Below are 15,925 nucleotides of genomic sequence, written 5' to 3' on the forward strand. Positions count from 1 at the left end.
TATACATTGTACTATGTAAATAAAGCCAAGAAGATGACAAGTTGCTTCTGAATCGGAAGGCAAGTCGGGCTGCCTAGCAATTTTGGTCATATTATTGATTTTCATTCCCTATTTGGACAGAATTTAAAGGTCACCAATGACAGATTATTTATTAGAATATTTTGTAGCTTAAAGAACATTAGGCTCAAACAAAGTTGAATCTTTCTAGATACTGTCATAGCATGTGAACCAACAATATCATCAAATATTCTTTGTATACAGTTTTGCCCAGAAATGTTTTCATTTCCTGCAAGATTTTCATTCTCTAAATATTTTATTTATAAAGAATACATAACTTTTTTGGTCCTTAATTAAAGGAATCTATAAAGTAAAAAGATCATTATCTCTATCTTTAATATATATATATATATTTATATATATATATGTGTGTGTGTGTGTGTGTGTGTGTGTGTGTATGTGTGTGTGTGAAATTTTAACTTAAAGGGTGATTTACGTTTAATGGAATCAAACCGAAAATACCTAACCGTAGCATTTTGAATCGAAACCAAACTGAATCGAATGAACCCTGACTCGTCCCAGCCTTACCAATTAATATACTAAGTTCGAAATTGCCACACCTAATTTATATAATAAACTTTTCTAATTCTTTAATTTTAAACTAAAGGTCGAATCATAGTCGAATACTGTGGAATCATCATTGATTGTGGGGGACCAATATTCGTGGCTTTCATGGGTAACTCTTGTCCACGAACGTATAAACAATTATTTGTTTAGAATTCATAAAAATTATCTCGATTACATTACCGAAAAAATTGCGTTCCCACGAACTAGGAAAATTTTGGCTACACGAACGTTGACCCCTACATTGACCTCTACGAATTGAAATGATTTCACAGTTATAAGCAGCTAAAGTTTGAAAAAGTCTTATTTCTACATACAATCTAAGAAGGTTTAAAAAATTTAGATAGTCAAACTAGATTTTGTTTAAACAATTAGAAAGCAAAAAATTTAAAACGAAAATTTTATTAACCCTAAAAATTATATGCGTTTGTCAGATAATTTCATTTTTTTTTAAATTTTGTGCAACTTTTTTTTTAATATATCTATTTATAATGCTTTCTTGTTACGAGCAACGCGTATGTTTTGATCTCATTGCTTGCAGATGCTTTAACATTCGCACTAGGCTGTTTTACAACAGGAGTATGACAAGAAATAATTATTAAAACAATACAATACTTTCTTTGGTGATTTATGCTTGATATAAAGAATGCAACATGGCAGAAAAATACATATTACGCCAAGTTAGCAGCATATGGTGATTTTTTAAATGGCCATATGATTGTATTGTTTATATTTACATCATTTTTTAACAATTTAAAATGATTGTAAAAAGTAAGTAAAATAAACTGAGTTATTATTAAATGCACATGCAAATCAGAATGTGAAAATGTAAGTTAAGAAATTGTATTTCGTCTTCTATGGGTATTTGATTCTGACATCAGCATGATTATTTAAGTCTCACAAACAAAGTTTGGAGGGTTATTAGTTTTTGTTCATGAATTATGACAAATACTTTTCAACTAGATATCTTGATTATAATCAGCTACAGTTCTGATGACTTTTCTGGGCTTGTCCCGATAAGCTACAGCATAAGTAACACGTCCAACGGTTGTTCTATCCTCAGTGGTAACAAGCAAGGAGTGCATATAATGACATGTTTGCCTGGTCAATCAGTACCGTACATGTAAATTTTCCAAAACTAGTTTAATGAAATGTTCAAATAGCCTTAAAAGCAGGATAAATAGCCTTAAAAGCAGGATAAATAGCACAAAACAAATAAAAATAATTTATATTAAACAAATCATCTTCTGAAAATTGATTTATATAAATTAATCAGTTTCCATTCCATTTACCTCTTAACCGTTGATGTATGAGATTACAAAAAATATTTGTCCATTAGGATAACTAGTTCCATTCATGCTATTTTTAAGAAAAATTTCTTCATGTGAACAATATTACCAAGGCCATTTCAGGGTCCACGCTATCAGCTGTCGGCAAAAATCGTAGCCGTTTCGGGTCACTTCTTATAAATCATTTATACACACGATTCTCATTCAATGCCCGCTGCTTTTAAATGCACTCCAGGCGATATAGCTTTTATTTTGCACTTTACTCTCTGACAGTCGTTTTTGTATACTTTGATTTAGCCAATAATCTCTTTTTTTCTGCACATGCTTACTATTTTGTATACATGCTTGCTATTTATTAAATGGCTTCTGTTACACCTCAATGCGGACTCATATGCTCTTATTATCGATGATAAAAGTCCGCCATACGTCATCCTCAAGACGCGGTCTTCTTATCGCCCTTTAATAGTTTTTTCTCATCTAAATATCGATTACTAAATCAGTTTTCACCATTGAACTCTTCTTCGAAAATGAGATCAATTATTGACGCATTTTATCCATTCAGCTTTCCTTTCTTTGTTTAGAACTAACAGCGTGTGAACAATATCATGAAATGAGAGTTTTTTCCACTGATGACTCTGTTTGTTTGGCATCCATCTTGTTGCATATCAAGGGATCACTGGGGCATACCGGTAAGTCTAAGTTTCGATAAAAATTGTTTAGTTCACCAGCTTTCGACAAAATCGTACCCGTTTCGAGTTACTGCTTTAAAAAAATTATTCCACGGCCACAATTTTAATGTTAACGATGTTATAATTTTCCATTTGTACTGTGAGCAGTTACATTTTAACAATCCATACTAAAAGGAACGTTATATATATATATATATATATATATATATCTATATATATATATATATATATATATGATTAAGCCATTAATCATCTTTCTCTGCGCTTACTGTTTGTATTATCAGCTCTCGTTTCTCTAAATAGCGATGATATGAGACCACGCAACTTTTTTTTCTATGCATGCTCTTTGTTTATATTTCTAGCATCTATAGGACCCTTGTTACACCATCGATGATAGAAAAATACTCTCTTTCACCTTCAAAAGACGGTCTTTTAATTGCCCTTAAATATTTTTTTTTGTTAAAATATTGGTCACAAAATCATTTCTGTCTGAAAACTTTTCTCTTTAAATGAGCTCTATCAATGGCGTCATTCATCCATTCACCTTTATTATCTACGTATAAAACTAACAGCGTGTGAACTTTATCGTCAAATTGGCTTTTTCATTGATAACTTTGTTTTTGCATTTATCTTGTTTCATATCAAAACTGATAAAAAGTTTTTTATACATGTATTCGCTTTCTTGTTGTCAAACCAAGGAAACGCATTTAATGTGCTCGGTTTTTTTCTCTCGGTATTTGTCATCCTTTTTTTAATGCATTCCATGCTATAATTTTCCATTTGTACTCTTTAAACCAGTGGTCTTGTTTTCTGCTCATGCTGAATATTTTCATTTCCCGTTTCTATAAATAACGATGATATAAGACCAATGCTATAAATATCGATGATAAAAGTACTCTATACGAAGCCCTATAGTCAGCCATTTTATAGGGTTCCTGTTATCTCCGTGAAAGTATACATGCAGTAAAAATCAAAATTCAGTCAACATTTTATAAAGATATGGATCTGTATTCATCGATTTCCGGGATAAAAAGGCTGCTGGAAAAATATTAATATAGAGGCGCTATCGCAATTTCTTGGTGGGGATTTCTATTATACATATAATATCATTAAGGGTAGATTTTATTTCATCTTGAAGTAACATGTTTTTATTCAAAATCTTTAACATTCATATTTGAAAGGAACTCGTGTACATGTAAACGAAATGAAGATATACTGTGGAATCATTAGAATTCTTGGTGGTTCAAGTTTCGGGGTATTCGTGGGTAGCCCTCGCCCACGAATGTAAATCCACAACGAAAACAATTTTAGACAGAGTTATCTTTGTTGCTGAAACAGTAACCGACACATCCACGAAATTACAGCCCCACGAATGAGCAAAAAAGTCAGAATCCACGAAAATTGTTCCCCACGAATTTAAATGATTCCACAGTACTTCAAATAGGGTGAGATTTTACCAGTATTCACTTTTTTGTACTTTAAAAGTCCTTTGCTTAACATGTAGATTAGGAATGATATTTGCGAAACAATTACCTATATATTTTCACCACATGTATTATTCGCAGTATATTTAAAATAATTGCAGAAAAGCACATATTTAAGTGAATACGTTATATGCGAGTATGCTGTGCGCTGGCCTGTGTAAAAATTCTAAAACTATTATCAAAAGTACCCAAATCACAATTTTAATCCCGTTTTATAAAAACTTAAAAAGGCTTCTTTAGGATAAAAAAAAATATAACTCTTATGTCAATCCTGCTAACAATCAATGACTTTGAATAAGTCAAAGCAATATGAGCTGCAATTTTCATGTTGAAATTTTTTTTAAAGAAAATGTTAGTTTTTGCTAAAATAACAAAAAATATCATGGTTTTTAAATTTCTGTTACATCTGATTTAGTGGGAAAAGCCATTAAGAAGCGTTAATTGGAGCAAAATTGGAATATTGTCGTCCTGTACAAAAATTGATCTGCTATATATTCCTTTTAACTGAAATCTTTCTCCTGACAAAAATTAATGATTTGTACAAATCTTGTTTATCATAAAAGTTACAGGCAGACTTATCATACTAGCAGGTTTTTGCAGCAAAATAAAATTCTAAAAAATGCACCTCATATTGCTTCATATCAAGATCAATTTGGACTCGACCAATCCGTCTTAAGGAGGCTTAGTGGTCAACAAATTGACCATCATATTCGTCTTTAAGTTAAACTTAAAGCAATACTGCTTATTTATCTATTTCAATGGCAACTTTTAATTTGCCAGCAATGTGAATGCAAATTAACACATTTTTTATTTATCTGTATACTGTAAAAGCACATACGTTCGTTGAGTTAAAATTTTAGAGTATGTTTACTCTACACCTAAATAAAATTAAAATGTTGAAATGATATCCAACGTTTATAATACGTGCACAACAAACGATAACTCTGTGTTTGTGTGTGCCAGTCTCTGTTGGGGAGCGATGATTTAAGCAAGCAATAAAAGTTAAGAAATTAGTATTTGGTTACGTTTCTATATATGTTTCCACGACCGAGTTTTTCTTCAAAAATGTATGTATTACTGTGGAATCATTTAAATTCGTGGCAACAATTTTCGTGGATTCTGACCTTTTTGCTTATTCGTGGGGCTGTAATTTCGTGGATGCGTCGGTTACTGTTTTAGCAACAAAGATATCTCTGTCTAAAATTGTTTTGTTGTGGTTTTAAATTCGTGGGTGAGGGCAACCCACGAATACCCCGAAAATTGATCCACCACGAATTCAAATGATTCCACAGTATTCATAGACATGGTCTATAGAAAAAGAGGTTGAAGTTAAAATACAGTAGGGGCTAATATTTTGATTTCCAAAGAAAAGAATTTTAAAATTCAATAATTTAGCAATGAATAATAAAGAAATATCTTAAAAGACGTGCATGATGAGGATATCATTTTTGTTATTATCTTAAAATTCTGATGTTTCTCGACAGAGAAATGAGTAACAATGTGATGATGCTAGCTTTATTTAATCGTTTGAACCCTGAGGTATTTATAAATATCTTGTAATTAAGCAAAATGTCGATCAAAGACAGATTATAAAAAAATATATATATTTTATTTAGTTTTTTCTTTTATTCATAAATTCATAAACAGAACGTACAAATTCAAGAAGCAATATAAGTATTAGTCTTACCCAGTGCACATATAAAGAACAACACATACCCTTTTGTATTATGATTCGTTATGGAAAAGAATAATGTATAATTATATTTATCAATACTTAATGATAACATAAATTATCAAATGCCTTGTCTATATCCTAATTCAATGAAAGACGTAATAACGCGTGAATTACATCAGACGGTGTTCGATCACGTACAGTGTCGTGCAAAAAGTATCCCTATAAAATAGCTGACATCGTGAAGTTCACACATTTCGGTTTTTTTTTTTTCAAATTGTCGTAAATCATAAAAGCATTGTTTTTTTTAATTATGAGATAACCCCCAATGTCCTTTAAGATGAAAGTTTAGCGTGCTGTTCTATATTACGTCTGCTAAGGTTTATTTGTTGAAATATTACAACTGAAGGCAGGATAGGTAAAAGATCAACAGAATTGTCACTAGATATAAGAACGGACATAAAGTCATTGGGATCTCAAGATTAATGGAAATTCTTGAATCTACATGCAGGCCAGTTTTGAAGGGTGGAAAGGTCCGTCGTACAAGTGTCAAAACGTGGAGAAGCGAAATTGCTAAGAGCTGAGGGAACGGAGAATATGCTAGAGACATATTACAGACGTGATAACATGAGGGGCGTCACAAGTAAAGAAAGAGTATTTACATTGTTCATACTTCTTTGTATGCATGTATGTATGTATTCATACTTATGAATGCTTTAAATTATACGCTTTACAGATATATTCCTCAAGGAACGACGGTTAGGAGCTAAAGCTTACAATAATCTCGAGCTTGACAGAATATCTGCTCTATTATTGGAGTACTGTTTGAAAGAAAAGGCAGAGAAAAGGAGAAGGAAATTATTCAACAAATATGGCGACTTCTATGTATTTATGTCACATTTTGTCAGGAATTTAGTTCGTCAAGCAAAAAAAAGGGAGTTGTAAGTGCTATTTTATGGGCTTATAATTAAGCAGCTTATCCAAACTCATGCTATTCTTCCGTAGTTACACAGGCACTAGGTAGGGGTGCTGAGAGAATGCAACGGGAAGGGAAGCTTGTCACACAAAGGAAACCTATTTTACATTTCCATTTATTTCCTCTGGCAGAAAAGTATGGCAATGAAAATAGCTCGTACAGAGAATTATCGCAACTTGTCTTTAAGGATATCCTGGTTTTCTTAGATTTTAAAAAAATTTTAACATCAGACAATCCGATATTTCATTTAAAGATTAACAAGTCTCAATAGTTAATTATACAAATTGTTTGTATTTCAGAGAAGGTATCAACACATGTCCGGTGGTTTTTTTTTTAAAGATATTTAAATTAGGTTGGAATAGATCTAATAAATTCTTCAGACGAGTATATTTCTGACAAATAAAAATGCATGAAAAAGTTGGTTCTTTTAAATGAAGAGATACCAACAAACCTCTTTCATAACCTAAAACAAGAGAAATTATTCTTCTGCTTTGGAGGATATTCGTTTAGAGAAGAATTTTTCGAATTACACAGTTTAAGGCCAAGAGTTGCTACAGTGGCAGTTCCTGCATTGGTTTAATGACAGACTGTTATGAAAACATGACAGGTGAAAAAGTGAAAAAGCAGTAGATAACATAATGAAACATTGTCAGAAAAAATTAAGTGTTTTAAAAAAAGCTGGGTATATAAAAAGTTTTCCTTTTTAAAACTTAACTCTACCTTATTTTTTTTAAACCCGTGGACGGATGGTTGGTTATTACAATGATTGGCTATTTTATGTAGTAACTATAGTACGCATGAGTGGAGATGTTATTTAAGGGCATGTATTGGGTAAATGAGGCGTTCGAAGGTTCCTAACTTAGTTCACGTTTTAGAGTTCTTCCCACCGACACTGGCATTAATTTGATATGTTATTCGTATCAATTGTCGAGGTTTATAATTTGTCCTTTGTAGTTTGATGATTGTAAAGATGGATGGGGTTAAACGGGGGATTGGTCGATCGAGTTGATTCACTGTGAATTGATTTGATGAGAACAGATTGAGAGAATTTATGTAATGTGATTAAAATCTGAGCGCTTCGCCTCCTATCTTATAAAAATGCGTTGCGTTTTCTTTGGTAAATTGATCTGATTTATATTTGTTTGAGTGAAATAAAATTAAAACATTAGCTTACTTGTTAATAATAACGCCCAAACTTACGCCTACCTATGCGTGGACGTAAAATTTTGACTTAACTTAAGTCGGGCGAAAAGATGCATGCATTCTTATATGAACCGTAAATATTTGAACCATGGAACCGAATTTATATTGTATAGCGCGAAGTCTGGGTGTACATCCCTTTTGTGAAACGAGCCCCTGTCAACGCTGGAAAAAGCGTGTCACATGATCAAAACAAGCATGATGCAGTCGTGGAATGATTGGCTCGTTTCATCTGTACGATCGGCTTAAAAGGAGGATATTTACTGGCGAAGACTTTATGGGCAGAGTGAAAGACAATAGAGCAGAAGACGTTACAAATGATTTGTTTTAAATCAACGATGAATTGGGAGCGTGCAGAAAATGATTTTTCTTAACTTTAAAAGATCGGTCAAACTTGATCATGTGATCAAGTTTTAATTTCTACCTCCGCAAAACTTCAATAGATCTCGAAGTAACTTTGGAACAAAAATGAATAACGTTTGAAAGATTTTAAATCATATTTATATATAAATGAAGTAAACTAAAAATAGCGATTTAACATACACTTTACCCTTATCGTTTCAGTTCGTACACGAATCTTGTTCATCGGGCATTGACCGAGGTGTAAGCGAAGCTTGTGTAGCACGACCTGTGTTTGTGTTGAGAGAATGGGACAGAGTCGTTCACGCACAGGTGCACGTGCTCCGGAAATAATAGAGTCTGACGAAGATGAATCTGATCTAGATGAATTAGAAGATGCGGTTGTATACAAACTAAGGGATATATCACATGGAATGTTTCAAGCCTGGAAATCTAGGTTTCCAGAATCACACAAAAATGTTCAAGTAAGTGAATTGAAAGAAATATGACAACATACATATATGTATATGACACATGTTACAGATAACTTATCAACTAAACGATCATAATACAGGGATCATTTTTTAATCCATGTGCAGAACATGTATTTCAGTGTTGAAGAAGTAATAAAGTTATGATCATACCATTCATAGATATCAAATGGTGATTTATTTGAAAGTGCACCAGCTGCTGATGCTATAGTAAGTTTTTTTTCGTTGGAAATTATTCAAATTGATGAGATTGATGCATTTTTGAAAAATTCTTGAAAAGTTTTTCTCTATTAAAGTTGAAATGCAGAAAATTATAATATCAATTATTTAAAACATAATTTTATATTTAGTTCAATGTTTTTATATGAAAATCTTTTGTATTTATACATGTCTACTTTTGTTTTCCGTTTTAAACATAATTAAGGTATGTCCTGTTAACAGCTTTGGTTTTATGGATGAGGGATTAAACATGGCGTATTCAAAATACTTTGGCGGGCAAATGTAAGTTACAGCTCAATGAAGATTTTTAAATTTATATCATCTTTCTCATTGCCATTTTATTAAAGCTGCTTGGTCCGATTTTTTTGTTATTACAGTATCAATTTTTTTTCTAAACAAACCATTTATCTTAAAAAGTTATGGACTTTCTCCTATTTACACCAACAGAATCAGTTTCCTTTCAAAGTTAGAAATATTCAAAGAAAATAAAATTATTTCTCTTTGGGCAAACGAAAAAACAAACCAAGATACATCACGGGAATGTTTAGAAAAGGAAACCGTTTGGTTTCGTCCCCCGAACAATTGGGATTATTCAACCCGCATGCTATGCATCGATTGTAAAGAAAGCAAACTTCAGGAATATAAGCGAACAAAACGTACACATGTTTATTTGTAATTTGCCTGATCATTTCGACCTTTATTTAAAGCGATGTCAAAGTCGTAATACAACCATACCCGACTCGTCGTCAGGGGTGAATTTTAACATGAGGCGAAATAACGCGGTACCCTTTTATGTCGTTTGTTTTGTTAGCAAATTGTGTACGTATTTTTCTTCATTGGAATTTGGCTTAATTGACTGGGAAAACTACTGCAATGTCTATCATTATACATATACTTAACATAGCCATAGTTTAAAAGTGTGCATAAAATTTGATATAAATCGGACCACGCAGCTTTAAAAAATGAAAACCCAGTTTAAAAAATCATAGCCATATTAGATATATATTTTATGAATTAAGCTTTCTTAGATAATGAAATTATATTGTACAACATGAAAACATAATTGCCCCTGATTAAACAAAAAAACATTTATTAGGTTAATGAAATGGCCCAAAGGCTTTAATCGGTTAAAATAACTTTTTTTTAATCATGAACATGAAGATTTTCCATTTGGTGGATTTGTTGGATTTGATATTTCATTTAATTGAATAGGCAAGAACGGTTACAACACGTTATTCGAAAAAAATATCGTGGAGAAATTTTGGTGGTGAGTTGTTTGTTTCGTTTTTGATTTGTTTTTTACAGTTCAAGTGGGATTTTTGGATCAATTTTTATCTGTCGTCCGTCTGTCAATCCATCTTAACTCTTTTACATTTTCGACTTTTTCTCTAGAACCAATGGACGACTTTCAACCAAATTTGTCACAAAGCAATATTGTGATAAGGTGATTCGAATTTTAAAAAAATCGAAAAAAAAGGCCGCACCCTATTTCAAACAGAGATAATTATGATTCAGAGTAATATTCAAAAATCGTCTTCCAAAATACTATTTAGCCCAAAGCTAAAACATGTGTTGAAGCATCCGTCCTCAGGTGGTGTAGATTTACGTGTGTTGTTTGTTTTACATGTTAGGATTTTTTATATTAGAGAAAATCTTTTAAAATCTAATCAGGAAGAGATCTACCAAAAAAGCTGAAACTTATGTGGAATCATTTTCAGATGGTGTAGATTCAAGTTTGTTCCATTTATGATGACCGGTGATGTTTATCCGATCACGCGTTTCATCGTAGGAAGGCTCGAACAAGTCAGAGGGGGTATATATACCGCCTGTTTCCGACGCTTTTTAGTAGAAATGGTTAAATGTAAGAGAAGATTCCGCATATAAAAAAGATGACTTAAGCAACAGCCAAAATCAAGATCAATTGTGGTCTGAAATAGATATGCTGTGTATAATGTATAAGGGAACTATTCACTTCCGTTTTATTTTCGCGCATTTCGCTCTTTTTGTCAGTTAGAGGATTAAGACTTTCAATATCTCATATCATATCTTTTTTACCACAACATTTTTGGGGCGAATTCTAGACAAGGCAAAATCGTAAGTAAAATATTGATCACTATGGGCAGGCATATGTCAAGGTGTCAATATTTGTACCTATATATATATATATATATATATATATATATATATATATATATATATATATATATATATATACATATATATATATATATATATATATATATATATCCAAATCACAAAAGTATTTTCTCAGTGTCCGGTAAAAATATAATAAAAGAAAAAAAGCAACACTATCTGCAAAACATAAGCGCTTTCATTGTTAAAAATCTTCAGACGTTTTACTAGTTTTAACGACTGTAAAACGTCTGAAGATTTTAAACAATGAAAGCGCTTATGTTTTGCAGTTAGTGTTGCTTTTTTTCTTTTATTATTATATATATATATATATATATATATATATATATATATATATATATATATATATATATATATATATATATATACACTGTATATGTGTCTGTGCTTTAGTCAGATCGCGATTTTTACGATTTCTTTGCAAGTAAAATATCAAAATCATTTTTTTTAAAAAATCGATATCGTTTTTACTATATGACCCTGCTTTTGTGTATGACTCCATAAAACTGGTTTTATTTTGGCTATTTTTGCTGAGGTGAGCGATGTGGCCCTTTCGCCTATTGTTTTTTTTTTTTAAATAAAATTCAGATAGTATATAATGAAGGATTTTTTGTAATGATTAATTTGGTAGAAATCTGAAATTGGAATTTAGATGTCCAGTGGATATTTGGATTACAGGGTCAAGCTGTGATTATTGCTGCCTATAGTTGGCATACACAACCATCAGAAGAAGACCTACAGGGATTCAATGAGGGGCTTCCTATCAATTACCTGATAGCTGCCCCCACCATGAGGATACCCCAAGGTGTGGAGAACACTGTCAATGCCTACCTGGCATTTAGAGCTGTGATACTGGCAGGTACACAAACACACACGCACGCACACACACATAGACAAACAGTCCAGCAAGTTTTGGTATAATTTGAATTCAAAGCAGAGGTTATGGTAATGGTGATTTTGAATTAAATCTGCTTATTAAAAAAAAAGCATAACTAATAATTAAGTAATAAAAAAGGAAATGACGTTTGAAAAAGGACATGGCGCAAATAAATGGGGAATGACGCTGCGCCACGCTAGTTTGCTTTAGATATAATCCCTCTCTCTCTCTCTCTCTCTCTCTCTCTCTCTCTCTCTCTCTATATATATATATATATATATATATATATATTTGTATTGATAAGCATTTACATTTAAAACATTTTGTATTTTTTGTTACACACAATTTCTAATAATTGATACCTCAAGTAAGTTTCTTGTATGTATAATTGATGACTTTTAGCTTATTATTATATACAAATGTAGTTAACAATTTTCCATACTAAGTTTTGAGATAAACAGCTTCATGTGGTTGTGTTTGTACATAAAGCCATGGTAGAATGAAAGAGGATTTTTTTTAATATTCTGTAAAAAGGTGAGGCATTACTGATAGCTTTAGGTAGTGGAATAGTTCTTGATCTTATTTGGTAGCGTTTGTAAGTTTTTAGAGAGGGGAACTTTTATCAAACCAGTATCTATGTGTCTTACATTTCTGTTCATGTAATAACACAATATTCATCATTATTACATGTATTTGTTCATCGTTGTAGTACCGGTAAATTGTTACATCCAATGGTTACTCTTTTAGTACGTGAACACAATAAGCGGAACTATGGCAGTAGAAAGATCCGCAGTGTGCTGTGTCCGGGACTAGGAACTGACATAGGGTTGATGGATCACGATCAGTGCGCAAACCAAGTAAGAACATTTACCAGTTTATAATTCAAATTTAATCGCAAAACTTGAAGCTGAAGTGTTAACGATATTGCAAAACTTAATATAAGAGCTTTTGCTACCCAAGTAGGGATATGTATGAAAGCCATTTAAAAAGAAGCTGATCATGGATTTAGTTCCAGATTTGTAAAGCACAGATTGTGCATTACAAAAAGAAAAGTTTTTTTTTCAGAAATTTATATTCACTTATATTTTTTTTAATATCAGCGCAAAAAATTGTTTGTTTAAATAGATAATATATCATCAAGCATATTGATAGTACAGTCATATTGTGTTAATCAGTTTTTTGTCGAATAATTAAAATTTGCTGCTTCTTTGAATAATGATATTATCTAGACCAAGGGTCCAAGTGATTGCATCTTGATATAACTCTAGCAAAGGTATAAAAAAAAATGTGATTTACACAATATGACTGTACTATCAATAACAATTAAAAACGTAAATTGAAAAAAAAACCCAGATGTGTTTGGCCTACGAGACACATGAATTGAAACTCCCAGACCATCAATTCCGGATCCATCCAGACAACATGCTTTCAATGGAAATGGATCAATCACATATGACAGAGGTAACGATACCAACAAGGAGGAGGTTGAGGAATATAAATAAGGGGGAGAGATAACTCTTTCATACAGATACATGTATAACAAATAAATTTAGAGAAAAGGAGCTAGTTGAATATATTGTTATCACATGACAATATAGTAAGGAATAAGATTAGAAGGTACATGTACATGTAGATCGGTAGATACATAGGGAACAAATAAGGAAAAAAGTCAATATGACAATCCTAATATAATATACATGTACTATAAACAACCTACAAAAAAGATCAATTCTAATGATCAAGGTCATTTAGATTTTGGATTATATCTATAAGACTGTACAACATATGGACTTACTGGCATGTGTACCTGCAGAGTTAATGTCATTATATAATGGAAAGAATTGTACTCATTGACACGATTTAAACCATACAGCATCAGATATTTAAAATACTTGCTAGATAAATACCTCACACCTGGGCTTTTTCACGTAATTCAGGTAAAAGCCATTTCGACAATGAATATTAAATGTACTTACTCCATGGACAGTGTATGTCAGCATTTTACATTAGGAAATAACATGCACTTGTCTAGTAAACAATGTTATATACTTTTTTGTTTGCTTAATAGGAGTCGCGAATAAAAAAGTCATCACCCAATGGCAACGCAGACATTTAAGGAATAAAGAAAGACCAATATATTTACTGAAGTCAACTCTATGTGTCACCAAATTAACATTAAAATCATAAAATGTACAATACTTGAAGGTTTTTTTCAAATAAAAGTCAACACTTGATCTCTTAATATACAGTAATGTTTGCTTAATCTCTTATTATTTATTAATCTGTTTCTTGATTATATGACACACAAAGTACCTGTTTTGTAACTCGATATGCATTGTCCACTATAATTACTAGTATATTTAAAATAAATGTTGTGAATGCTATTTTGATTATCTTCTCTTGTATAAACGAAATGTGCAATTGGCGTGTGTATATATATATATATATATATATATATATATATATATATATATATATATATATATATATATATATATATAAAGCACTAAAAGTGGCTAACGACACGAACAATAGAAATTGTCAAATTTTCGGGACAACCAGTCCCTTCAGGACCAAAAAATAAATTACATGAGTACAAAACAAAGAAAACAAAATCTAAAGCTACTACTAAACTACTTAAGAAACTATAAAAAAAGAACAGCTACATTATAAACATATGTTCACATTCTTAAAAAAGGTGTTGCTACTGTCGCCGATCGCTCTAAAGTACAGCTTTTACAATATCTTTAAAAAACATCAAGTTGATGATGAAGATTATCAGGAGATTCTGGTAATAATATTGTATCATCTGCATTTAATAATACAAAAGTCTTAGATATAAGTTACATTTGTTTTCCAATTGATATGATAGTGATGTCAAACCCTCTACATCATTTGTTGATAAAAATTCTTCTAAATTGTTAAGATAAAGTGCAAATAAAAAAGGTGACAAATTTTCACCTTGTCTAACGCCCACTGTACATGGAAACATATCAGAGGTTAAACCCTTGGCAGTTACACAAGATTTAATTCCCTTATACATAACGTTAAAACACTTGCCATCAATATTTTTAAACAACAATTTGTTCCATAGACCAACACGCCAAACTGAATTAAAAGCCTTTTCAAAATCTATAAAAGCACAAAATAATTTTATTTTAAATGTCTTGGATAATTCTATCAAAGAATATAACAAAAAATGTGATGAACAGTCGAGTAGTCTTAATGAAACTCAGCTTGATTTTCTAAAATAAGTTCTACTCTATTTGCATACTCAGTCAATCTTTCATTGAGGACAGAAGTAAATATATTAATTTACCAAGACAGCTTATAAGTGTGATTGGTCTATAGTTTGATGGATCAGTATTGTTACCTTAATTTTTTATAAATTGGGATAATGTTTCCATGTATCCAATGTGAAGGTATAATTCCAGTTTCAAAAATCTTGTTAAATAACTTCACATAAAGATTTAACATAATGTCACATGTATTTTTAATATATTCATTAAAAATCCTGTCAATTCCACATGACTTATTATTTTTCAGTGCTTTAATACATCTCATAATTTCATTACTTGTAATTGGCTGATTAATAAAATTATTAAATTCCCCATCGGATAACAATTTCAGTTCATCTTCAGCTAATACATGTTCACATGGTTCATCATTTTCAGTATTACAACATTTGTTATAAATATTAAAAAGATCCTTCAAGTCAGCATTACATGTTGACTTATTACCGCCCCAACATATTCTTTTTATTCTTTTGTCTTGCAGATTTGCATTCTATTGTAAATCATGGTAACCGTTTCTTAAAAGCCTTAGGATTTTTATCGCATGAATACAGTTTTTGTGTACCAAACACTTCTTTAGCACTTTTTACAAGTATATTACCAGTTTCCTCTACAATATTA

At 31.4% G+C, this 15,925-nt stretch overlaps 1 protein-coding gene across 4 annotated transcripts; it reads left to right on the forward strand.

The window, feature by feature from the left end:
* The first annotated feature begins 2,389 nt into the window (after nucleotides 1–2,389).
* Nucleotides 2,390–14,359, forward strand: LOC105334291 (uncharacterized). 4 transcript variants are annotated; one of them, XM_011437684.4, is made up of 9 exons: nucleotides 2,390–2,599; nucleotides 8,496–8,755; nucleotides 8,924–8,971; nucleotides 9,186–9,262; nucleotides 10,193–10,247; nucleotides 11,813–11,993; nucleotides 12,759–12,868; nucleotides 13,365–13,472; nucleotides 14,080–14,357. In XM_011437684.4, the coding sequence occupies exons 2-9, from the start codon at nucleotides 8,579–8,581 to the stop codon at nucleotides 14,125–14,127; spliced, it is 804 nt and encodes a 267-aa protein (XP_011435986.3). In that variant the 5' UTR covers nucleotides 2,390–2,599; nucleotides 8,496–8,578; the 3' UTR covers nucleotides 14,128–14,357. The 4 variants fall into 4 exon arrangements, with proteins under 4 accessions (XP_011435986.3, XP_034305462.2, XP_011435987.3 ...); XM_034449571.2 differs by lacking the exon at nucleotides 2,390–2,599 and adding an exon at nucleotides 3,493–3,678; XM_011437685.4 differs by lacking the exon at nucleotides 2,390–2,599 and having other exon boundaries at nucleotides 8,497–8,755; nucleotides 9,203–9,262; nucleotides 14,080–14,359.
* Nucleotides 14,360–15,925: the final 1,566 nt, after the last annotated feature.

This window comes from Magallana gigas, chromosome 4 (assembly GCF_963853765.1).
Source record: "Magallana gigas chromosome 4, xbMagGiga1.1, whole genome shotgun sequence".
Lineage (NCBI taxonomy): Eukaryota > Metazoa > Mollusca > Bivalvia > Ostreida > Ostreidae > Magallana > Magallana gigas.

Bases quoted from the DNA above. Each gene is read 5' to 3' on its own strand.
- LOC105334291 (XM_011437684.4), top strand. From the start codon at position 8,579: ATGGGACAGAGTCGTTCACGCACAGGTGCACGTGCTCCGGAAATAATA. The intron at 8,756-8,923 runs GTAAGTGAATTG...TACCATTCATAG, and splicing joins AATCACACAAAAATGTTCAA to ATATCAAATGGTGATTTATT. The intron at 13,473-14,079 runs GTAACGATACCA...TTTGCTTAATAG, and splicing joins ATCAATCACATATGACAGAG to GAGTCGCGAATAAAAAAGTC.